This window comes from Podarcis gaigeae (genome assembly GCF_964106915.1).
Source record: "Podarcis gaigeae genome assembly, chromosome: 15".
Taxonomy (NCBI): domain Eukaryota; kingdom Metazoa; phylum Chordata; class Lepidosauria; order Squamata; family Lacertidae; genus Podarcis; species Podarcis gaigeae.
Window position 1 is genome coordinate 472,597 of NC_139692.1, and position 25,576 is coordinate 498,172.

The 25,576-nt window shown below is 49.6% G+C and overlaps 1 protein-coding gene across 3 annotated transcripts in view; it reads right to left on the reverse strand.

Annotated features, from left to right (window-relative positions):
• Window positions 1–25,576, reverse strand: part of LOC310832075 (disintegrin and metalloproteinase domain-containing protein 2-like) — a 74,570-nt gene that overhangs the window by 11,771 nt on the left and 37,223 nt on the right. For all 3 annotated transcript variants that reach the window (XM_083713565.1, XM_083713566.1, XM_083713567.1), the window contains 3 exons: window positions 25,428–25,533; window positions 24,162–24,345; window positions 22,531–22,611 (listed from right to left, as the gene is read on the reverse strand). In XM_083713565.1, the coding sequence (XP_083569691.1) occupies window positions 22,531–22,611; window positions 24,162–24,345; window positions 25,428–25,533 (371 nt within the window). The remainder of the gene's footprint in view (window positions 1–22,530; window positions 22,612–24,161; window positions 24,346–25,427; window positions 25,534–25,576) is intronic.

Sequence of the window (25,576 nt, forward strand, 5' to 3'; positions counted from 1 at the left end):
CTGGTTGCATTCCCAAGGGATTAAACATAGGCTTACCAATGTGGCGACGCCTCAGGAGAACGGAGTAGCAGAGCGTAGGGGAGGTGTCTTGCAGACACAAATGAAAGCATTGTTAGCAGATGCAAATCTCCCAATTAAGTACTGGGCTGAGAGTATTAAGACCGCGAATTATATTGGGAATCGCTTGTGGTCAAGGGTACTAGATGACGTACCCTATAAAATTCTCTATAACAAAAGTCCCAGTTTGCAACATTTGAGAATCTTTGGGACAAAGGCGTGGGTTGACATACCTGTAAAGAACCGAAGAAAAGGTGGGAAAAGGGCACATCAGTTGCTATTTCTTGGGCATGAAAGTGGTACGAAAGCCTATAGGTTTGAAGATGATAAAAATCTTTTGAGTTATAGTCGATCAGCCAGCTTTAATGAGCAAAGAAATTGGCCCAAGATACATGCAAATCTGCTGCCAGAAAAAGTTTTACTGCCGAGCATACCTGATAAGGCAGTTGAAACAAAGCTGAGAACTGGCAGCTCTCCCAGAGAAACTGAAAGGGAGGAGGTAAAGATTGAGCATTTTTCTCCAGCTGCTAGCATAAAGCAGGGGAGAGAAGAAAGTGCAACAGGGACAGGAGGAGGTAGATCTACAGAGTAAATGAAGGTAGTTGTTAGGGGCTCAGGAGCAGAGGCACAGGGAAGAGGGGAGATGGAGAGCGAGGGGGAGGAATCCGAGGGGAGCGTAGGAGGGGACAGTGGTCCGAGGGATTCCATGAGCCTCTCCAGCGAATCGGAAGATTCACAAAAGGGGGCGCCAGTGGCCAGGGGCAGGGGGTTCCCAAGGGGAATGCCCCAGGAGCAAGGGGGCAGCAGGGACTCCCAGAGCAGTAGTTGGAAATCAGGACCAGCTTCCCCACCAGAGCAGAGTGGGGGGGAAGAGTCCCAGGTATCGGGGCCAGTGCTTTCCCCACCAGGGAGAGGAGACGAGGCAGAGCTGACCATGCCTCCATCGGAGAGTCAGGCAACGGAGGGGAGGTCAGATCCGGCCAGTGTCACGGAAGAGGGAAGCAGTGATAGAAGTAGTGTAACGGTTAGGAGAAAGGTCACTGGGTTGGCGCGAGAAACAAGTTCAAATGTACAGGAGCGCGGGACAGCAGAGAATGAGGATTGGGAACCGGGTCCTAAAGCCCGCCGGAGGCAGGGAGGAGGAGCTAAGCGACTCAGCGTCGGAGGAGTCCAGAAAGGGCAATGTCCCGGTGGGCAGGAGGACCCAGAGGAGTAGAGAACAGCGCAGAAGGTGGAGCAGGGCTAGGATCTTAAACTGGTCGGAAGGGGAGGTGATTCAGACGGGACTTCGCCGATCTAAGGTCTAAGACGTAGGGCTGCACGCTCTGGCGTTGAAATGGAAATTAAACTTCAATAAAGACTTTTGTACATTACATCAACCTGGCGGTCTTCTGTGAGCTGGGACCTAGAGGCAGCTCTGACAGTAAGTCCCGTCTCTAAAGAACCTCGCAACGTGAGTGGACGCCGCGAGGGGCGAAGATTGGTGCTTCGCGAGCTCACGAAGGCAGGACAAGATGAATACCGAACAACAAATAACAGCCCTGCAAAACGCAGTGGCACAACTTAACGCGGAAATACTAGCATCCAGGAAGAGAGAAGACGAATTAGCTGCTGCCTGCAAGGATCTGCGAATCAGGTTGGAAATGTTGACTAAACAGGGGGCGCCGGGAACCAGACCAGAGGGGATTGGGCTGGGAAAGAGAGGAGGCAGCCTTGTGTCGCATTTCGATGGGAATCTGCAGCAGTATCCTAACTTCAGAGCAGACGTGGTTTTCGCCCTAGAGTTGCTGGAGAAGGACTTTAGAGATGAGCAGGAGAAAGTAGGCTTCATACTAACGCATCTCCACGGAGACGCTAAAGCATGGCTGCGCAATCTGTGGCGAGATAAAGACCCAGCCCTCCAAAATGCAAAAGCTTTCCTTAAGGCGATGGATGCTTGTTTTTTATCAGCGATAGATGTAGATGTCGCCAGGAAAGAGATACATGGATTGAAACAAGGCAGGGCCACAGTAAGGCAATATCACTCCCGCTTTTTTGCATTGGTCAACGCGCTGAAATGGGAAAAAGATTCAGCTGCCGTCAGAGACCTGTTCTGGGAGGGGTTGAACGGGGCTGTGAAAGACGAAATTGCAAGGGGGGAGAGACCCCAGAACACTCAAGAAGTTGTCCAGAGGGTGCTGATGATTGGGATGCGTCTGGAAGAACGTTCCTGGAGCAAAGACGAAGGGCGTTGGGGACGCACACCAGCAAGAGCACCTCCTTTCTTTCCCAGGGACACAGCGCGCACTCAATCCACGCCTCCACTGGGAGGGGGAGAGGAGCCGATGGAGTTAGGTGGTGCCAAGGCTCAGTCAGCAGCCAGAGCCCTAACGCCGGGAGCAGTCAAACCGAAGCCTCCTAGAGGGAACAGGAAGTGTTACATCTGCGACAGTGCTCAGCACATGGCGAAAGAGTGTCCCCAGAGGATGCACAAGCACACTGCAGCCTCAGCGACAGTTACAGAAGTAATTCAGCAGAGTGAACCACAGCAGGGAAACGACGGAGTCTGGCTGGAATCAGAGGCACTGGGGCCCAGCCAGACGAGTCAGTGAAGCAGTCCCCAGGGATCTTACAGCCCACAGACCCCCTCCCACCCAAACCAGTGGTGCAGCTCACCGCAGCGCTCCAGCTTCCCAATGGGCTCACCAAGGAAGTCCCTATTACCATTGACTCTGGTAGCATTGCAGACTTTATAGGAGTGGATTTCATCACGCAACATAGCATAGCGCTCCTGCCTGCCACGATGCCCCTGAAAGTAGTGACAGTCGATGGCAGAGAGCTGCTGGGAGGACAAGTGGTACAGCAAACACCGCCAATGGTGATGCAAATTGGAAATCACCGCGAAGTCATCAGCTTCAACGTCACCCAACTGTCGGACACCCCCATAGTGTTGGGCATGAGTTGGCTGGACAGGCACAGTCCGGCATTAGCATGGTACCAGCGCCAATTGACCTTCGGCTCCTCCTACTGCGCAGCGAACTGCATACTGCCTACCCAGGAAGATGAGGGGCCAGAAGATGGACCGCAGTTGCACTTGGGCATGCTGCAAGCGGTACCCGACAAGTACAGAGAGTTTTTGGAGGTCTTCTGCGAGAAGGAGGCGGACAAACTACCACCCCACAGACCATACAATTGCAAGATTGACCTCCTGCCGGGGGCGACGCTGCCGACTGGAAAACTGTATTCCATGTCTGAAGACGAACTGCAAGAGCTCAGGGAGTTCATAGATCACAACTTGAAGCGAGGATTCATCCGGGAGTCCAAAGCAGTGGGGGGCAGTCCTGTGTTCTTCGTGAAGAAAAAGGACACGCCCCAAAAGAGGCTGGTAGCTGATTTCAGAATTTTAAATTCGAAAACCAAGCCCACGGCGTTCCCGATGCCCAAAATCGACGGCTTGCTCGCGACGGTGAGGAAGGGTCGCGTCTTCACCAAGTTGGATCTGCGAGGGGCATACAACCTTATACATATGAGGGAAGGCGACGAGTGGAAGACAGCCATGTTTACGCCTTTGAGCACCTATGAATACAGAGTTATGCCGTTTGGCTTACAAAATGGCTCCCACTGCTTCCAAGCCTTCATGCATCACGTGTTAGCGGGGCTCCTCTACAAGAAGTGCGTCTGCTTCCTGGACGACATCCTGATCTTCTCGGAGTTGCAGGAGGCCCACGAGAGAGATGTCAAGGAAGTCCTGCAGAGACTACGAGAGCACAGACTTTATGCCAAACTGGAGAAGTGCCAGTTCGACATGACAGAGGTAGATTTCCTGGGCTACAAGCTGTCCGACAAGGGATTCGCCATGGACAGCGCCAAGGTCCGCTCGTTGCTGGACTGGAAAAGCCCGCGCAATCGGAAGGAGGTCCAGAAGTTTGTCGGCTTTGCCAACTTTTATCGCAAGTTCATCAAGGGTTTCGCTATGCAAACGGCGGCCATCACGGACACCCTCAGCTCCAAGAAGAAGAAATTCATCTGGACGGAGCAGGCGGAGCAGTCCTTTCAGAAACTCAAGCGTCTCTTCGCGTCCGAAGAACAACTGCTACATGTGAACCCCAGCAAACCCATGAGGGTTGAGACGGATGCCTCAGACAGAGCCGTGGGGGCAGTCCTGTTGCAGCAAGATCCGCAAGGGGACTGGAGGCCGTGCGCTTTCTACTCCAGGAAACTCAGCAAGTCGGAGCAGAACTACACCATCTGGGACAGAGAGTTGCTGGCCATTCATGCAGCATTCAAGGCGTGGCGGCACTTCCTCATCGGAGCCAAACACACAGTGCAAGTTCGCACTGATCATAAGAACCTGGAGTACTGGCGCACGGCGCGGTTCCTGAACCAGAGACACATCCGCTGGGCGGAGTTCTTTGCAGATTTCGACTTCAGGATAGAATACATCCCAGGGGACAGCAACGTCATGGCGGATGCGCTATCCAGGAAGCCGCAGTATCTCGAGGCAGAGGCGCCGGCGGCAGCCAAGCACATTTTCGCACCGAAGGCGTGGGCATGCGCCTCAGCCACGGTGGACTTGGACGCAGTACGTCGTGCGCTGCAGACGGACTCGCACGATCCAAGATGGAGGAGGTGCGAAGCGGCACGGCGAAGGACGACGAGTTTCAGATACGCGACGGACTGCTCATCCGCAAAGGGGCCCTCTACGTGCCGGGAGACGACCTCCGCGCGAAGGTACTGCAGCAGTTACACGACGCGCCCAGCGCTGGGCATTCGGCAAAGAGAAGACGGTGGAATTAGTAGCCAGAGACTTTTGGTGGCCCAAGATGAGGGGGGAAGTAGCGGATTACGTCACGAGGTGCGACACATGTCAAAGGGCCAAGCCAGTACACAGGCCGCCGGCGGGATTGCTGGAACCGCTACAGACGCCCCTCGAGCCGTGGGAGAAAGTGGCCCTGGACTTTGTCACAGATCTGCCCAGCTCGCGAGGCAAGACAGCGGTACTCGTGGTAGTAGACCTGTTCACCAAGATGGCCCACTTCATTCCTTGCGCGAAGGTGGCCACAGCGGAACAAACAGCCAAACTGTTCATAGACCACGTGTTCAAGGTGCACGGCCTACCACGGTCTATCCTGTCCGACCGGGGGCGCCAGTTCATTTCGAGTTTCTGGCAGAAGCTGATGGGCATCCTGAACGTCAAGGTCAATCTATCGTCGGCGAGACACCCGCAGACCAACGGACAAGCGGAGAGGGTCAACGCCATCATGCAGCAGTACCTGAGATGCTATGCGAACCAGCAGCCCTCAACCTGGGTAGACTATCTACCGCTGGCCGAGTTTGCCTACAACAACACGAAACACGTGTCCACACGGGTGACACCGTTTTTCGCCAACAATGGGCGGCATCCCAGAACCTTCCCGGGTTTAGAGAAAGTGGGGGAGGGGGAACCGCAGGGAGCTGAGGACTTGGCAGCGGAGTTGCAGGAGGTCCACGAACAGCTCCGAAGGCAGTTGGAGCTAGCTAAACACGCTTACAAAATGCAGGCAGACCGACACAGGAGAGTTGGGGAGGACATCCGGGTGGGGGACTGGGTCTGGTTGGCAGCCCAGGCAGTCCCGGCCAGATCGTTAGCGAAGAAGAAGCTCGGACACAAGCAGCTAGGGCCTTACCAAGTCGAGGCACAGATCAACCCCGTGGCTTTCAGGTTGACACTCCCGGAGGGATCCAGAATGCACCCGGTCTTTCATAGATCAGTGCTCACGCCCTACAAGGCACCTCACAGGTTCCAGGCATCAGGGACAGCTCCTAGCCCGCTCAGGGGCGCACCCACAAAGAGGGGGTCACCGAGGGTGGAGCCACTCAAAGAGGCCACAGCGATTTTGGACTCGAGATGGGGGGAGGAAAGGATTGAATATCTACTCGCCAGGGAGGACACCCCGGCCAGCGCCAACAGCTGGGTACCGTACTATGCGGTAGAGGAGCACTACCTCAAAGACGAGTTCCACACACTTTTCCCACACAGGCCCATGCCGGCAGATTATTTCGACGAATATCTTTTCACACCCACACTCTCAGCCAGCACTTTCCAGGGTTTCTCTTCAGCTGAGGAGACGGCGCCGGTGACTAGCTCCCCAGAGGGATCACTCTCAGGGTTTGGCACAGGCGGATCTTATTGGTGGGAAGATCAACCTGAGGTGGGCTGGTGCAGAGAACTGCTGAGAGGACCATTGCACGCAGTGTCATCCCAGGCGACAGGGGGAGAGGGGATCATGGGCGAGTTGGGGGTAGATCCAGGTTTCGAACACACCTCCCAAGAGATGGAAGCAGAGGAGATCGCCGTCGACGAGACCATGGAGGACTTCCCGGACTTATCCGGCTGGCTGCACGCCACGGGGGAAGAACTGTATCCTGCACTCACCCCCACAACACTGGAGCACCCAGAACCCACACCAGAAGAAGGGGAGGGGGAAGGGGGGCTTCGAGGGGGAATGGATGTCAGGGGCTCAGGAGCAGAGGCACAGGGAAGAGGGGAGATGGAGAGCGAGGGGGAGGAATCCGAGGGGAGCGTAGGAGGGGACAGTGGTCCGAGGGATTCCATGAGCCTCTCCAGCGAATCGGAAGATTCACAAAAGGGGGCGCCAGTGGCCAGGGGCAGGGGGTTCCCAAGGGGAACGCCCCAGTAGCAAGGGGGCAGCAGGGACTCCCAGAGCAGTAGTTGGAAATCAGGACCAGCTTCCCCACCAGAGCAGAGTGGGGGGGAAGAGTCCCAGGTATCGGGGCCAGTGCTTTCCCCACCAGGGAGAGGAGACGAGGCAGAGCTGACCACGCCTCCATCGGAGAGTCAGGCAACGGAGGGGAGGTCAGATCTGGCCAGTGTCACGGAAGAGGGAAGCAGTGATAGAAGCAGTGTAACGGTTAGGAGAAAGGTCACTGGGTTGGCGCGAGAAACAAGTTCAAATGTACAGGAGCGCGGGACAGCAGAGAATGAGGATTGGGAACCGGGTCCTAAAGCCCGCCGGAGGCAGGGGGAGGAGCTAAGCGACTCAGCGTCGGAGGAGTCCAGAAAGGGCAATATCCCAGTGGGCAGGAGGAGAGAACAGCGCAGAAGGTGGAGCAGGGCTAGGATCTTAAACTGGTGCGGAAGGGGAGGTGATTCAGACGGGACTTCGCCAATCTAAGGTCTAAGACGTAGGGCTGCACGCTCTGGCGTTGAAATGGAAACTAAACTTCAATAAAGACTTTTGTACATTACATCAACCTGGCGTTGGTCTTCTGTGAGCTGGGACCTAGAGGCAGCTCTGACAGTAGTCCTGAAGTCCTGAAGGCAGTCCTGATGGTAGCCCAGGGGGTGAGATTAATGAACCAAGGAGGTCTACAAGAAGTAATAAAGGTCAACCTCCAGACCGTTATTGGTTCCCAGCCACCATAAAACAGGTTTGTGTAACTGAGCGTGGTTAAAGGCAATGCAGGAGAGTATAACTCTCTGCTAAACAACAATGTGTTTGTCCCTACAGAATTGCCTGAAGGTAAAAAGCCCATAAGCTGTAAGTGGGTTTTTAAAGTGAAAAAGCTGGCTGATGGTAGTTGTCAGAGGAAAGCCAGGTTGGTTGTAAGGGGCTTTACACAAAGAAAAATGATACATTATGATGAAGTGTTTGCCCCAACAGCAAAGGCTGAAACAGTAAAATCAGTTCTAGCAATGTCAAGTCTGAGGGGGTTAAAAGTTAATCATTCTGATGTTGCCTCAGCATATTTAAATGCTCCTATTGACGCCGAGGTGTATTTACAGCAAATACCAGGTTATGAGCTGGAAAAGACAGCATGGTGTTAAAACTGCAAAGGGCACTATACGGTTTACACCAAAGTGCACGTCTATGGCATGAATGCATAGACACAACTTTGAAAAAGATGGGATTCAAACAAAGCCTGGCTGATTCCTGTTTATATTCAGCAATGGTGCAAGGAAGTGTTTGTTATTTACTTTTGTACGTTGATGATATCTGTCTAATAACAACTGCGCAAAAGCAAGTGTCTTGGTTTATAAACAGCCTAGGTAACAAATACAAACTAAAGTATTTGGGAGACATTCAGAATTACTTAGGAGTAGAGGTTCAGAGAAATGAAGAGGGTGTCTACTCTCTGAGTCAGAAGGAAAAAAGTTACTGAAGACATATGGAATGGAGGGCAAATGAGGTTGACACTCCCATAACTACCCAGTACAAAAATGAACCAGAAGGGCAAAAATGTGAAAATGCAACAGCATTTCATTCTCTGTTGGGTTCTCTGTTATATTTAAGTTGTTGGACAAGACCCGACATAACATTGGCAGTGCACATGTTAAGCCAAAGAAGTGCAGACCGGGCTCAGAGAGATTGGGTAGCACTTAAAAGAATCCTAAGGTATCTGAAAGGCACAAAAGATTACAAACTGGTGCTGGATACAGGATATGATCAGCAAGTGTATGCATACGCTAATGCCAGCTGGGGGGACAGAGAAAATGGAAAGTCTACCACTGGCTATGCCATCTATATTGGAAACGCCCTGGTTCAGTGGAAATCCCAGAAACAAACATTTGTTGCCACAAGTACTTGTGAAGCAGAGTATTCAGCCATAAGCGAATGTGTATCACAAATAGAATGGTTTGCTTGCCTAACAAAAGAGCTTGGAATACCTTCTGAAATGCCAATCACTGTGCTAAGTGACAACATGGCTGCACAACAGCTTGCCAACCAACAGAACTTTAAAAGCAAGAGTAAACATATTGCTATAAGATACGGAAATGTTAAAAATGCTTTGGAAAGAAATGTGTTAAAGGTACAGCACTGTAACACAAAAGGTAATGTGGCAGATTTGTATACAAAATGTTTGGATGCTCCTAAATTTCGAGACTTAAGAGAATTATTAGGTCTCAAGCCTTTGACTTAAGGAGGAGTGTTGGGATTCGCAGGATACTGGATAAGTCTGCAGGCTTCAACAGGATGAAGCAATACTCTGCTGGGTCAGAGTGACTCAGCAGGAGTGTGATTAATGTGATTGGCTATCACCTGTTTTAAAAGGAAAGCCTGTTTAACAGTGGGGGTGTGGTTGTGCTGTAGTGTGGTGGTGCTGTGGTGGAGAGTTTGTAAGTACTCTGTATGGACTGTTTCTTTTGTAAACGCCTGTATATAGCTCACATTAAAAAAAGACTGCACTGGAAAAACCTGGAACTCTTAGTGTTTCGCTGAAAGCGCCGCGTGGAATACGCGACAGTTAAGGGGTGATATGATAGCCATGTTCAAATATATAAAAGGATGTCACATAGAGGAGGGAGAAAGGTTGTTTTCTGCTGCTCCAGAGAAGCGGACACGGAGCAATGGATCCAAACTACAAGAAAGAAGATTCCACCTAAACATTAGGAAGAACTTCCTGACAGTAAGAGCTGTTCGACAGTGGAATTTGCTGCCAAGGAGTGTGGTGGAGTCTCCTTCTTTGGAGGTCTTTAAGCAGAGGCTTGACAACCATATGTCAGGAGTGCTCTGATGGTGTTTCCTGCTTGGCAGGGGGTTGGACTCGATGGCCCTTGTGGTCTCTCCCAACTCTATGATTCTATAATTCTATGAGTTCAGCGAAGCAATTTTTCTCCTTGTATCAAATTATTCACCTGGGTTGATAGCTCTGTTGTGATTTTAACATTTTCATCAATTTTAACCCCCACTGAAACTAGTTTCTCTTCTGTCATGCATTTTTTAAACCTATTCCTCTTCAGTTTCAAATTTCAACAATAGTTTATACATTTTTGCAATAACATGTTCATCATCAGCACACAGGTCAGTTTCAAAGTCTGTCTTTTCTTTCTCTATACCATTTTTTAAAACCCATCTTAAACCTCTCTACTGATGGCATATAAGGGAACGAATGAAGATTGTAACCTTTCATTATTAATTGTTCCTTTGATTTTGTAATCTCATTGATGTCAACCACTCCTTCATCCACATTAAATGAAACAATTTGAGATTTGGTACACTTAATCCTCCCCTTTCCTTTACATCTTATAACCCATGGTTTTTTCCTTTGCCATAAAAACCTGGATATATTTTTTCCATTGTTTTTCCATTGTTATTAACTATAACAAGTATTGTTTGGAACAAGAGATAAAAGGTAAAACAAGAGGTAAAAGATTTTTAAAAGTTTGGAACAGGAACATAATTCCAGGCAATATATTCATCTTTATTACAGAAATTCAACCCAGCAAGAACAGTTTTTATTTCCCCCATCTTTTAACCTCCCAAGCCTGGGAAGAAAATCCTTCAAGAATCTTATCTATCTCTCTGAGGGAAAAAGCTTTATGCAAAGCACAAGTGGTTAATCCATTGATTCTGCTCCTTGTCCAAAGTGAGTCCACCCACCCCAAAAAATGCCCTGGACAATTTTAAATATGTTAAAATTATTAATATGTGGAATTAATTCATATTTGAGAGATTCTGATATTTCTTGAGATACCTCAAGTGTTTTCAAGTGTTAGCAAGACCCAAAGAATTTAGGATGCAACTTGGATAAGTTTGAATGAGTATTGGGGACTAGCATCCACTCAGAGTTATCCCCATCAGTTCAAATAGTGACATACTTTAAAGCCATACTTGACTAAAACAATATTTTGAATCTGTTTTGCCATTATGAAGGTTTGCAGAAGATATATGATATATAAGCACATAACAACTTGGTACTTATGATCCATGAGCAATTCCTTTAATTGACTATCTTTTTTGCCAGGGTTTATACAACCTGCCATTCTGAGGGCTTTTGCAACCATAATTTCACTTTAGGAAGGGACTGTAGCACAATGGGAAAATGCAAGCTTTGTTCAATGCTCTGGCATCTAACAGCTAGGCTAGACTTCTGCTTGAAACACTAGAGAGCCATTATGTAGGCAGTTCAATGGTCTACCTTGTCAATAAACAACTTCCTATGTTTGACCAAAAAATATTGAAAAAAGGGAAATATATCTGGCTGTATATGCCATGCAGTTATCTCTCATCAGCCAGCCACTGATGAGAGGCAATCGATCTGCCATGACTACCCATCCCCCAGTAGTCTTCATCATCCAACATCTTGAAGACACTAGCATGGGGAAGGCTGCCATCTTCAGTTCTTTTCCCATCTCACACATAGTAATCTCTCAGATCTGGTTGTTATATGCCCCCTCCCTCAAGCAGGGCTCCACCAACTTGACTAGCAGATGGCAATTCAACAAGACCTGCTTTTATACCTCCATTGCAGCTGTGACAGGAGCCCTCCCAAAACTGTGGCTCACTATCCTAACACCAGGCAAGCCACTATCCGTGACCTCTCAGGAAGACAGACAGTTACTTTTTTCCAACAAAGGGTAAATGCATTTGAGATGAGTGCTTCCAAAGAATGTTTGATGAAGCCCAACTTTCATCCTGACTACTCCACTCACTCCATATATTTCTGCCATTACAGGATTGTTCTGGAAATGCCAGGATGCTTTTCTGTGCTTCGTCTGCAGTTGCTGTCTCTGTTCAATCAGGGATGGGGAACTAGGTCCAGCCAGTGGGCCTGATCCTTATCCCCCCAACTTCAAGCAGGTCAAATCTGACAGGTGCTCTCTTGGCAACAATCAGCTGGTTGTTGGGGCTTTGCTTGCAAAGTGCCACACACGGAGTGAGGCAAGCCCTGACCAACAGTTAAATTCTGGCCCCGACAATTAGTTATACAAGCTGTATGAAGGCAGAGCAACACAACACCTTGTTGTAGCAGCCATGGGGAACTGATTTCCCACAATCACTTCCTTCACTGAGCAACATCTTCACTGCACACTGGATACAAGCAAAGGTTCGGCCCAGTTAAACTGCCAACACCACCCATGGGACTATAAACAAATTAAGTTTGCTTCTGCTAGAACAGTGTTTTTCATTGTCTAATCTGTCTGGGTAATAATAATAATAATAATAATAATAATAATAATAATAATAATTTATTATTTGTACCCCACCCATCTGGCTGGGTTTCCCCAGCCACTCTGGGCGGCTTCCAACAAAAATGAAAGATACACTAAAATGTCACATATTAAAAACTTCCCTAAACAGGGCTGCCTTCAGATGTCTTCTGAATGTCAGGTAGATGTTTATCGCTTTGACATCTGATGAGAGGGCGTTCCACAGGGCGGGCACCACTACCGAGAAGGCCCTCTGCCTGGTTCCCTGTAACTTGGCCTCTCGCAGTGAGGGAGCCGCCAGAAGGCCCTCGGAGCTGGACCTCAGTGTCCGGGCAGAACGATGGGGGAGGAGACTCTCCTTCAGATATACTGGACCGAGGCCGTTTAGGGCTTTAAAGGTCAGCACCAACACTTTGAATTGTGCTTGGAAACATACTGGGAGTCAATGTAGGTCTTTCAAGACCGGTGTTATATGGTCTCGGCGGCCGCTCCCAGTCACCAGTCTAGCTGCCGCATTCTGGATTAGTTGTAGTTTCCAGGTCACCTTCAAAGGTAGCCCCACGTAGAGCGCATTGCAGTAGTCCAAGCAGGAGATAACCAGAGCATGTACCACTCTAGCGAGACAGTCTGCAGGCAGATAGGGTCTCAGCCTACGTACCAGATGGAGCTGGTAAACAGCTGCCCTGGATACAGATTTGACCTGTGCCTCCATGGACAGCTGTGAGTCCAAAATGACTCCCAGGCTGCGCACCTGGTCCTTCAGGGGCACAGTTACCCCATTCAGGACCAGGGAATCCTCCACACCTGCCCGCCTCCTGTCCCCCCAAAACAGTACTTCTGTCTTGTCAGGATTCAGCCTCAATCTGTTAGCCGCCATCCATCCTCCAACCGCTTCTAGACACTCGCACAGGACCTTCACCGCCTTCGCTGGTTCTGATTTAAAAGAGAGGTAGAGCTGGGTATTAAGGGAGTTGCAGTCCAGCAATACCTGTGAAATGTAGGTGGGTTCTGACAAGGCAAGACACAGTGATAACAGCAAGAACCTTTGCCATTCACCTTGCCCAAGAATGGAAGCGTTATGTACTGAGTTGAATAGGATCCAAACTGCAGCAGTCTGATTGGTCCTAGAACAATAGGATCCAAAATGCAGCAGTCTGATTGGTCCTAGAACAATGCAGCAGTATGATTGGTCGGCAGGAGCCACCCAATCCAGCTCCAGATAGAAGTCAATCCACAACCTGATTGGCCTACAGGAGAAGACCGGAATTAGCCAATCACGTGCAGCCCATTGTGTAAATAATGTATATAAAGTAGATACTTTGAGGGGACTTTTCGCCGCAGCCCTCAGTGGTGGCTCGTTGAAATGCCTTCTACGCAAAGTGGCAAGCCCCTGGGGAAACCATAACTGGGTTTGTGACCTCTCTCCGCCAAGCCGCCCGGTTCTGCAACTTCTCAGAGTTGGAGAACATGCTTCGTGACCGCCTCGTCGGTGGCCTGAAGGATAAGAAGCTGCAACGACGCCTCTTCGCTAAGAAGGACCTAACGTTCCAGGTCGCTCTGGAGAAGGCCCTGGCAACGGAAGCTGCCGAGAGGTCAACGCAAGAGGCACGGCCGAGCTTGCCATCCCAACCGAGGGTTCACCACGAAGACCTCACCGACGACTCAGGATCTGACAGGGAGGAGGTGCACCGAGTACAGCAGCGCACTCAAGCAGCACACCACAGCTGCCTCGACGAGAAGGAGGGAACTGTGCAAGCTGCGGGGAAAGTCACGAGAGAAGGACCTGCCATTTCCACAACACAGAGTGCAGGCAGTGCAGAAAATCGGGACACATCGCCCGGCAACTCAACGGAGCTCACAGACTTCAAGGGATACCAGTTGCCCCACCCCAACGTAGAAAAAAATTAGGTAGAGGTACAGATAGAGGGGGCCCCGTGCCGCATGGAGCTTGACACGGGTTCAACTCTATCCATAATCTCGGCAAGGACCTTAAGGAAACTGTGTCCTACTGGGTTTCCCAAACTCAGGCCGGCCGCATTCACCCTCCGGGACTTCCAGAAACGTAAGGTCCCCACAGTGGGGGTGGGGACCTTCAGGGTGCAATATTGAGGGCGGATGCAGCAACTGGACTTGCTGGGATTGGCATGGTTTGGACCACTGGGGCTAGCCGTCACCGGGGTGAACCACACTAGTTTACAAGTGGACGTGGACGCCATATGCAAGGAATTCCCAGGGGTTTTTGATGGGAAATTGGGACAGTATATGGGGGGCCCCATTGCTCTACAGCTTGACCCCGCAGTATGACCTGTCAGGCTCAAGGCCCGCCGGGTCCCGTTCGCCCTTAAACCCCGCATAGACGATGAATTTGACCAGCTTGTGGAGCAAGGAGTGCTGGAGCCCGTGCCTAATGCCCCCTGGGAAACCCCTATCATCACACCCGTCAAGCCTAATGGTTCAGTCCGCATCTGCACTGACTACAAATGTACCATAAACAAGGCCCTCACGGCCAACGCATACCCAGTGCCAGTGGTCAGCCATTCCTTGCCACCCTGGCTGGGTCAAAAAAATTTGGCAAGCTGGACTTGGCTCAAGCATATCAACAGCTGCCAGTAGATGAGGCCACAGCAGAGGCACAGACAATTGTGACGCACAGAGGAGCGTTCAGGGTAAAGTGGCTGCAATTCGGTGTCAGCGTGGCACCAGGCATATTCCAGAATCTAATGGACTCGCTCCTTAAAGGGATTCCTGGCGTCACCCCCTTCTTCGATGATGTGTTGATTGCCGGGCCCACACCAGAGGAGTTTGAGGACCGCCTCCGCACCGTTCTGCACTGTTTCCAGACAGCGGGTCTCAAGGTGAAGCGGGAAAAATGTCTACTAGGAGTGCCTCAGGTAGACTTTCTGGGATTTATGATGGACGCAGAAGGGGTCCGCCCGACTGGGGACAAGGTATGGGCCATTTGTGATGCCCCAGCACCCAAGAGCAAGACTGAACTTCAGGCCTTCTTGGGACTATTGAACTTTTACCATTCCTTCCTTCCCCACAAGGTGGCGGTAGCGGAGCCCCTACACAGACTCCTGGACAAGTGGGCCCCTTGGGTGTGGGGCCAGCGCCAGGAGGCCGCATTCCAGGCAGTCAAGAACTTGCTTGTCTCAAACTCGGTCTTGGCACACTTCGACAAGAGGCTGCCGGTGGTGCTAGCATGCAATGCCTCGCCCTATGGCATCGGCGCTGTCCTGGGACACCAATTCCTGGATGGAAGAGAGGTACCGGTGGCATACTTTTCCCAGACAGTCAACGCAACCGAGCGGAACTACTCGCAAATCGACAAGGAGGGTCTGGCAATCGTGAAGGGAGTAAAAAAATTCCATGGTTTCTTGTACGGGCGGCCCTTTACCGTGGTGACTGACCACAAGCCGTTGCTTGGCTTGTTTGCCCCCGAAAAGCAGACCCCCCAAGTTCTGTCTCCTCACGTCCTCAGGTGGTCAATTTTCCTTGCCAGCTACCAGTATGCACTGATTCACCGCCCTGGGAATCAGTATGCACTGATTCACACGCCCTCGGCAGGCTACCACTACCGGAAACAGGCCCTGACCCAGCACCTGCACAAGAGGTTATGAGCCTGGAGCTGTTTCCCGACCGCCCTATTCAGGCACAAGAGGTTGCACACAATTCCAAGAAAGATAGGGTCATCTCCCGGGTCCTGGACTGGGTGTGGAGGGGATGGCCCAGCAGCAGCCCCGGGCCAGAATTCGCCGGCTACACAACCCGCAAACATGAACTGTCGGCCCACAAGGGGTGCCTTTTATGGGGAAGCAGGGTCGTTGTTCCCCAGCCCCTCCGCAAAAGGGTCCTCACAGCCCTACATGAGACACACCCAGGGGTAGTAAGAATGAAGGCCCTGGCCAGGAGTTATGTGTGGTGGCCGGGGATCGACGGAGTTAGAGGCCTGGGTCAAACACTGCCAGGCCTGCCAAGAATCCCACCCAGATCCCCCAAGGGCCCCAGTCCAGTCCTGGGAGTCTGCCCGAGCACCATGGTCACGCCTGCATGTGGACTTCGCTGGCCCCTTTCAGGGGAAAACATTCTTCATAGTGGTGGACTCCTACAGCAAATGGCTGGAAGTCGCACTGGTACCATCCACTTCCACGTCCACAGCCATCCGGGTACTACGCAGGCTGTTTGCAACCCACGTGCTCCCTGACACTCTCGTCTCAGACAATGGGACTGCATTTACGTCAGGAGAATCCCAAACCTTCACAGCGCAGAACGCCATCCGCCACATCCATTCGGCGCCATTCCACTCTGCCACCAATGGCCAAGCAGAACGCATGGTGTGGACCACCAAGGACACCCTCCGCCGCATGACGCAAGGGGATTGGGAGTATAGCCTTGCCACATTCCTTCTAGCACAGCACCCCCAGCCCAACGACTGGCCGGAGCCCCGCTGAACTACTAATGGGTCGGCGCCTTGCAATCAGATTGGACCGCCTTCACCCCGATAGAGCTCAGGATGAGGTAGTGGTGGGGGAAGGCAGGAACCCCCGGACCTTCATGGGCCAGGACCCAGTGTACGCAAAGAATTTTGGGGCAGGCCCTGCATGGGTACCCGCCACAGTCACCAGGGTCACTGGCCCTGTGTCGTACGAGGTGCTAACGGATGGGGGGCAATGCTGGCGCCGCCACTGCGACCAGATATGGCGACGATTCCCGGGAGAAAACCAGGAGGAGGACAGGTCAGAGGAGTCCCAAGGGAACAGTGGGGCAATGAGGCCCATAGAACAAGAGGGGCCAGCAGGAGAGGCAGAATCAGTAAATACAGAAAGGACACGCAAGGCCGAAAGGACACCGGAACGAGAACCACGATTGAGTGAGCTGGTTGCACCAGACCAAACGGCTCCATCACAGCCAGCATCCTTGGAACACGAGCCAGAACCTGAACCCCGGAGCAGGGAACACCCCAGGCCGCAACGCACACGTAGGCCGCCAGCGTACCTCGAGGACTATGAATGCGACCTCCCGGGCAGAACTGGAACTTAGAGGGGAGGGGTGTTATGTACTGAGTTGAATAGGATCCAAACTGCAGCAGTCTGATTGGTCCTAGAACAATAGGATCCAAAATGCAGCAGTCTGATTGGTCCTGGAACAATAGGATTCAGAATGCAGTGGTCTGATTGGTCCTAGAACAATGCAGCAGTATGATTGGTCGGCAGGAGCCACCCAATCCAGCTCCAGATAGAAGTCAATCCACAACCTGATTGGCCTACAGGAGAAGACCGGAATTAGCCAATCACATGCAGCCCATTGTGTAAATAATGTATATAAAGCAGATACTTTGAGGGGACTTCCATTCCTCCTCACCACTATGAGCTGAATAAAGAGCATGAAATCACTTTGCGACTCTGAGTATATTTCACTGGCGACGAAGGTGGGATCCTGCTGAGCTGACTGCCACACAGCACCGCAGCACCGCCACCTGCCGCACCGCTGCCTCGCACCATGTATCCGGGCTTCAGATCCAGGACACAAGATTAGAGACTGGGCAATAGTTGGCCATATTGGCTGCATCTAAAGATGTTTTTTTAAGAAGCAGTTTGATAACCGCCTCTTTCAGCGGGTCTGGGAAGGCTCCCTCACAGAGAGAAGCATTCACTACCCCGCAGAGCCCATCGCCCAGCCCTTCCCGGCTAGCTTTTATAAGCCAGGATGGGCAAGGATCAAGGAGATAGGTGGTTGGTTTCAGTCGTCTAAGCAGCCTGTCCACATCCTCAGAGGTAACAGATTGGAACTGACCCCACGCAACTTGACTAGACAGGACTCTAGCACTCTCCCGCCCCAGTCCTGCTCCCACAGTAGAGTCTACCTCTTCCTGAATCTGAGCAAAAAACTTTGCAAAGCCATTGCAAGAGATCATGTGGCCTGTACTGGGCCCCGATGGAGCAGGTGGTTCCGCTAAATTGTTAACCACCTGAAAGAGTCTCCTGCTGCTGTTTTCTGCAGATGCAATAGAGGCAGTGAAGAAGGTCTTCTTCGCCGTCACTATCACCACTTGTAGGCTTGACATTGAGCGCCAACCCGTGTCCGGTCAGATTCAGAATGAGTTATCCGCCACTGGTGCTCTAGCCATCTCAGCGATTGTTTCATTGCCCTCAGATCCGTGGAAAACCAAAGGGCTGTCCGGGCTCCATGCAATCGGAGAGGGTGCTTCGGAGCCAAACAGTCAATAGCCCTTGTTAACTCCACATTCCAATGGGCCATCAGCTGAAAGACCATCAACATGGGATAAAACATCCCCTACCACTCTCTGGAAACCATTTGGATCCATTAAGTGGCGGGGCAGACCATCCCAATCGGTCCCACCTCCCTGCAGAGGGGAAGGGTCGCGGAGAAGTCCAGTTGCACCAGGAAGTGATCTGTCCATGGCACTTCTTTAGTTTCACTTTTAGGTCACCAGGTGAATGCTGGTCTGTAAGGAATGTAATGGAGCCCGGCACACTTCCCTGTCCCGATCTGAGCATCAAGCTCTCTTCCTGGCTCTCAGCAGAGTATTGCAGCAGCAGAAAGGTGCCTTGTGTCAGTGATAAATCAAAGACTGTATGCAGGCTTCTTGCTAATCTAAAGAAGTCTTTAATTAGTAGAAAAACATCATAAATCAACCCAGAGATCGAGCGGACATCTTCTCCAGCTGAACAGCCAAAACGAAAGAAACTCAGGGCAAATGGCACCCACCGAGCCTTCATGTGAATCGGTACAACAGCCAGGTTGAGACTCAGTGCAACTGGTGGGCCCTTGTTGCACCCCAACACCCCATGAAACACAGCTGCGAACCTATCACAGATGGCCTCGTAGCTGAACTGGCTGGTGTGCTGCACCCTAGTGACATGGATGCCCAGTGCATCGAACCAGTTGAGGCTAAGGAGGCTGGTGAGGTGGCCATCAACAACCACCAGCTGCAGGGGTCTGCTAAAATGATTGAACTTGACTGCGAATGTGCTGATGCCCCAAACAGGCACACACCTCAAACGGTTGCAGTTTTTCCCCCTTCTGGCAGATGCAACGGTACGTCTCTGCAGAAATAATTGAGAGCACTGACCCAAAGTCAACCTCCATTTTGCATGGGACCCCCTGGAGACTTGAGAAGTCAGGCTGCTGCACACTCTGAATAGACATGGTAGCTGGCCTCATTGTGCAGGCACAGTTTGTGATGGTGTGGCATTCTTCCACACGTGAAATCCCACGACGACCCTCCCCAATCCCTAACATTGGTTGTCGGGTGTGTGCTGGAGGTATGTGCTGCTCCTTCATTTGGCAGGTGTGTGCAATATGGCCGACACTGGGCGTCGTGGAAACAGCATGATTGGCGTTCATGTAGGCCCCCACAACTGGTGCAAGGCACCCCTGTTGGCCAAAACGCTTGGATGAGTCAAGGAGCAGTCTCAGGACCTCCTCGTCTTCCTCACTGTCCACAATCTCCTCAGAATGCACAGCCTCAGCCTTCCGTGCCATGGGTGGGCTGTGCGCTTGGCGAGTCTCTCTCGTTGTTTTGTCAGCTGTCTCTGCTGTCAGGGCCTCATCTAAGGCAACCTGGAAGACGGCGCTGTAGCTTCAGACACAATACGGTCACAGAACATTGTCTCCAGGTCACTGATGTTGCAGTGGCAGGCGGCCTGCTGCAAAGCTGCAACAAAGGCCACAATAGATTCACCTGAGGCCTGGTCTCATTTGTAGAAGGCATACCGGCAGGCAAAGTGCATCCTCAGCCTCAGCATTATTGCATCAAACATTGTCTTGTTTAGCTTGGCTGGGGCCACCAGAGCCTGGGCAATCTCAAATGTAGCAGGCCCACACACTGAACAGCATAGCCCGCTTCACTTCGGGGACAGTCACCTTACTGGCTATGAGGAAGAACTCAAGCCAGGTGGCATAGGAGTCCCATTTCCCTGTAACCGTGGTGTCAAATTCCTCAATGCGGCCATGGGTGGCAATGATATTCGCTCTGTGTGATCTGCCTTGTGGCTGCAGTCAGTGATTTCAGCTCAGCTGAGGCGAAGGTTCCCCAGCAGTGATTTCAGCTCGTGGAAGCTAGCCAGGGCTGTATACCTAGCCTAGCATCCCACCTCCATCGCCAGTGAAGTGTAGGTGGGTTGCCACGAGGCAAAACACAGTGATAACAGCAAGAACCTTTATTGAACTACATAACTGGGAAACAGAAGCAAAGTAAGTGCTTATATACATTTCTGGAAACCTTGGCCACTCCCACTCCCAACGTGATTTGCTGTCTAAACTTCCAAGCTGTGAATCGCGACTCAGAATTCAAGGGGCAATGGCAGCGGCCCAAATCCTGAAATATCTGTAATTGGACATCATGTATCGAATTAGAACACAGGAGCTCACACTCAAGCTAAGGCAAACACAGACCACTGAATACATAGCAACCTAGGGAAACAAGGTTCAAGAATACCGTACTAGAGGTCATTAGACTCCCGGCTCCACCCCTTGACCTGTCCTAGGTTACACCACTGATTCTACCCAGATGTCAGGATTTTGAAAGCCAAAGGTCAGCAGGTGTGATGGGAAAATACTAGATCAATCTTTTTTAAAAAAAATGTTATAGGGGACTTCCGGGTCGGCGCAATCGCCGAATGGCGGACTCCCTCCGAGCTCCGGAGGGAGTCGGCTTGGCAGGGGCTGGGTCCTACCGCACCGGCGATGCGGGGACCCTTAAAAACCACGGCCAGAGGAGGCCGTGGACATGGAGACTCGGCTGGCACCGTCAGCGCCCTCCCGACTCGTGAAGGAGCCTTTTTAAAGGCTACGGATCGGGTGCCGGGGAGAAGCGTGGTGCTTTGAGTTCTCTGCTATCCCTGCCGAGCGCAGCCGCATGCCATTCGGCGGAGAGCGCTGACTTCTTCTATTGAAAATTTGGATCTAAAGAAGAACCCGTGAGTAATTGGAATATGGACTAAAAAAAAAAAGGGATAAATTTTTAAAATTTGGAGCGAACGGGGGAGGCGGAAAAAAGGAAGTCAGCCCACCCCTAAATTGTAGAAGAGCCAAAACAAAGGACTGGACAACTAAGATCGAGTGTAACCTTATCTCGCCGAATTAGCAACTTCGCGAGGGAAAATTATAAGATTGAGCTGGAGTAGAAAAGTGGAATTGTTTCAAAAAAGCAACCCCCCCCCCGGAATCCCTGGAGCGATTCGTGAAACTGCCTGGAGAAGAGCAATGGAGGTTTTGACAGCTGTCAAAGAGCTGTCAAAAAGGAAGATTAAAATAGAGACTTTGTTATGAGGACTTTGCCGGTTACATTTGTTATAAATTGAACATAAACTGTTTCAAATATGGGCTAACAAGCTATTTGGACTGGTGGATGTGATTCTGGAAGGGAACTTTGCTACTGTAATCCACCTAGAGGAGCTGAGGGATATTGCATGCGTTTTTGACAGGAAACTTGAACAGTTGAATGGAACTTTTAATCTCATGGGAAACTGCAGGAATGGAACTTTATTTTGTCTACAGAGGTCTTTACACTACAGGAAACAATGGAACTATTTGTTGGAAAATGAAAGGAACATGATGCAATGCTTTGCTTCTGAATAACAAGCCCCTGCAGAGACACTAGAAACTTTTGGAAAAAGAACATTCCTGTAGGAGAACAGAGAAATAAAAAGGAGGAGAATGATTGACAAGAACAAGGAAACAACAAGAACTGGACAGAACTGGGAGAGGGAACATTTGGGATATCCAGGTTTGACAAGCTTATGGATACAAAATTGGAGTTTTTACTCCTGGATATAAAAACCTGGATAGAAGAAATGGGCCCCTCGTTTGATAGACTCCTTCTATGATTGGACATTCGTAATTAAAGACTGGCAAAGAACCTGAGGGTCATAGTGTAATGTGGGAACTCCAGGAAGATATTAGAAGTAGAGGGATAGGTGAAACGCAAAGGGGAAAGAGGGGAGGGAAAGTTGGAATCCAAAGGTTGTAAAATCACTATTCATATTTATATTATTTCCATCTGTACCATGCTTGAAAGGGGGGAACTCGTGGAAGGGAATAGATCGATCTTAGGGGATGGGAATTTGGATAAATTGGGTTATTGATGATGAGTGTAATTTGGGGATAAGAACTTGTTGAATTTAATTGCTTATTTGGAAGATTTGGAACACAAGAGGGGGTAGGGAGGGGAAGTCCTGGTTATTGGCAAAAAGTTTATAAATTGGATTTAATTTGTTTTAATTTGTTTTAATTTGGAAAACCTTAATAAAAATTATTATAAATAAAAAAAAATGTTATAGGTATCTGCACACCAGCATTGGTATCAGGATTCTTATTCTATCTTTATATTATTTTGTATGTTGCTATCCCTGTAACTTGTCTCATTCTGGCTGAGTAAAGAGATGCATAAATTGAATAAAAGGAGCTCCTCCTAAGCTGCTCCTTGAAAAACTGCTTTTCCCACGTAGCCCTGGAGAGGGGATGACTGCTAAACATATTTGCAAAGCAATATGCCACACTTCTGATACTATTAGGAAAATAATGTTGCTTTTACTCACTCCTTTCCTGTTGCACTTTTTCACTGGATCACAAGTTGTTTTTAATACAGACCTATCCACACATTTCTGGGTCATGCAAACCTAAAAAATAAAATTGGGACCACTTCAGGCAAAGACGCAGCCAGATGGAATAATAGCCATGAGAGACCTTGGCCCTTTGAGGCTGGACACACATACATACCTAAGTAACTGACAGAGGAGACTGGAGGGGAGACAGATTGCATGCAGAGGGAAAGAGGGGGATTGTACACCTTTTCCATATACCCCTATCATTTCCATTTTAACAGGTAATATGCATTTATTATTTCTATTTGTATGCTGCTTTCCTACATAAATGTGCCCAAAGTGACTCAGAACAGAACAGCATAAATGCATATCAATACAGCGGTACCTCGCTTTACAAACTTAATCCATTCTGGAAGTCCGTTCTTAAACCAAAGCGTTCTTAAACCAAGGCATGCTTTCCCATAGAAAGTAATGGAAAATGGATTAATCCGTTCCAGACTATGAAAAGCAACCTCTAAAACAGCAATTTAACATGAATTTTACTATCTAACAAGACCACTGATCCATAAAATGAAAGCAATAATCAATGTTCTGTACTATAAATAAGACAGTATTGTAGATGATAAAAATTAAAATAATTATTTTTTCCTTACCTGCACTGATGGTAGTCATAAAACGAAAAACAAGCCACAGTCACTAACATGAAAAAGTTATGCAAACAAAAACGCAAAAAATAGCAAAAACAAAAGCATCAAGTATTACCTCAGAACACTGCAATCAGAAACAGAAGGCTTTAATTACGACGGGGGGGGCGGGGACTCAGATGAGCAGCGCAAGGGGAGAAGTGGGAGGGGAATGGCTTAAATTAAAATGGGGGGATGCAAACGAGCCGTGCAAGGGCAGAAGTGGGAAGGGAAAGGCTTAATTACTATGCAGGGGACTCAGATTTGCTGCGCAACAGGAAAAACGGAAGCTCGGGAGCACGTTCGGCTTCCGGGGCAAAGTTTACAAACCGGAACATCTACTTCCGGCTTTGCAGCATTCGGGTTCTGAGTTGTTCGTGAACCTACCACTTTAAACAATTATGGCTTCCCCAAAGAATTCTGGGAGCTGTAGTTTTGTTAAGGGTGCTGAGAGTTAAGAGATCCCTACTCCTCCCACTCCAGAGCTATAATTCCCAGAACAATGTAACAGTCAATCTCTCTTTCCAGAAAATTGGGAATTGTAACCTCATGAGGGGTACAGGGGTATATCATATAGTGACAGGTTGGGAAGTCTGTACAATGCATGATAAAAAAGTATGTTGTGTAAATAGAAAACTTGAAAATGTGTGTGTGTGTGTGTAGCTTTGATGACTTTAAAAGGGACTGAACAAATTCATGGACAGATCTAGCCAGCGGCAACATGGAGAGACAGCACGCCACTGAATATACCAGACCCTTGCAAATGCACATCCCATTGCCTTGCTGCACCACATCCCAGAGCAGTTGTTTGCTCCAGTTCACTTTTGCAGGATAGAGACCCCAACATTCCTGGCAATTTGTCCACACCAACAGAACTGCACTATCCCGACCAGAAATCAAACCTGTTGGGACTGCTTCAGAATCCATGCTTCAGACGCTTACCTTATTATCCCCACAGATGGAGCCATCACGAACCAAGAATGGGTCCTTCACTCCCGGCCCTTTCATGTAGTCCAAAGTGACACACAAGCGATTCTGCACCTTTGCATAAATTATCGCTGCATTTTCGATAGCATAAGGCTTTTTACCTGGATATTCACACACCAGCTTGCCACACTTGAGGTCCCTGCAAAAGAAGCATGGGTGTGTGGGAGGACTCACAGGTGATATCAGATGCCTAGAATAATGAATCTCCCATAACACAGCTATTGGAGAACCTACAGGTAAAGTGTTGGTTCATTGCCAGAATTCCTGAAAAAGGGAATTGCATGAGCATAGCTCAAAACAAGCCTTATTAGGAATGGCTGAAGGAGCTGTGTATGTTTAGCCTGGAACAGAGGAGACTGAGAGGAGATATGATAGCCATCTTCAAACATCTCAAGGGCTGTCACATGGAAGAGGGAACAAGCTTGTTTTCTCCTGCTCTGGAGGATAAGATTCAAGTTACAAGAGAGGAGATTCCAACAAAACACCAGGGAAAACCTTCTTACAGTGAGAACTCACAGTGGAACTTTGGGAGTTCCTTTGGGAGGTTGTGAACTTGGAGGTTTTTAAGCAGAGGTTGGATGGCCATCTGTACAGATGCTTTAGCTGAGATTCTTGCATTGCAGGAGGCTGGACTAGATTAACCTTGGGACGCTTCCAACTCCACAATTCCATGACCCTACGATTCTATTAGAATTGACCTGGAAATATGAACTACAGCACCAATCAGCTCCAGCCTACATGGTTAATGGCCAGTGCTGCTGCATTGTACTGCAGCAGCACCTGGAAGGCCAAAGTTTTTTCGCACCTGTTCTAATTTGCTCCTCATAAAACTGCTGAGGAGAAGGCTATTTTGGTCCTGGACTGGAACACACCAGATTGCCAGTTATGTCGAACAGAACTCAGGCACTATATAACAGTTATAACAGTAGTTTAACCAAATTTGTGACTTTTGCATGAAAGAGGGAGCCATATTTCTAGTAGTTTTACCACATCTCATTTGCCTGGACTATGACCTCTGTATCATGCTGTCAAGTGATGCTGATTCAAATGAGTTTTAGCACACATCAGGTGCAGGTGTGTGACAGAATAAGTTGTACCCTGTATATCCACCCTGCAAAACTTCCTGCTGCACAAACACCGCTGCTTTGGGCAGTATTCCATAAATGCTCTTAGTGGTGTGACCTTCTCATCACACAATTTCAATTTTTGTTCAGAACGTACTGCCACTGGCAGTTCTCATATCCTTTGGCAGAGGAACCACAATGTCCCATCCTGTCCTTTTGACTGTTGATTTCCTCATAACACTGAGATGATCCACTTTTTGAATCTGCAATATAGATCAGAGTTATTATTTATTGATATGAAGCATT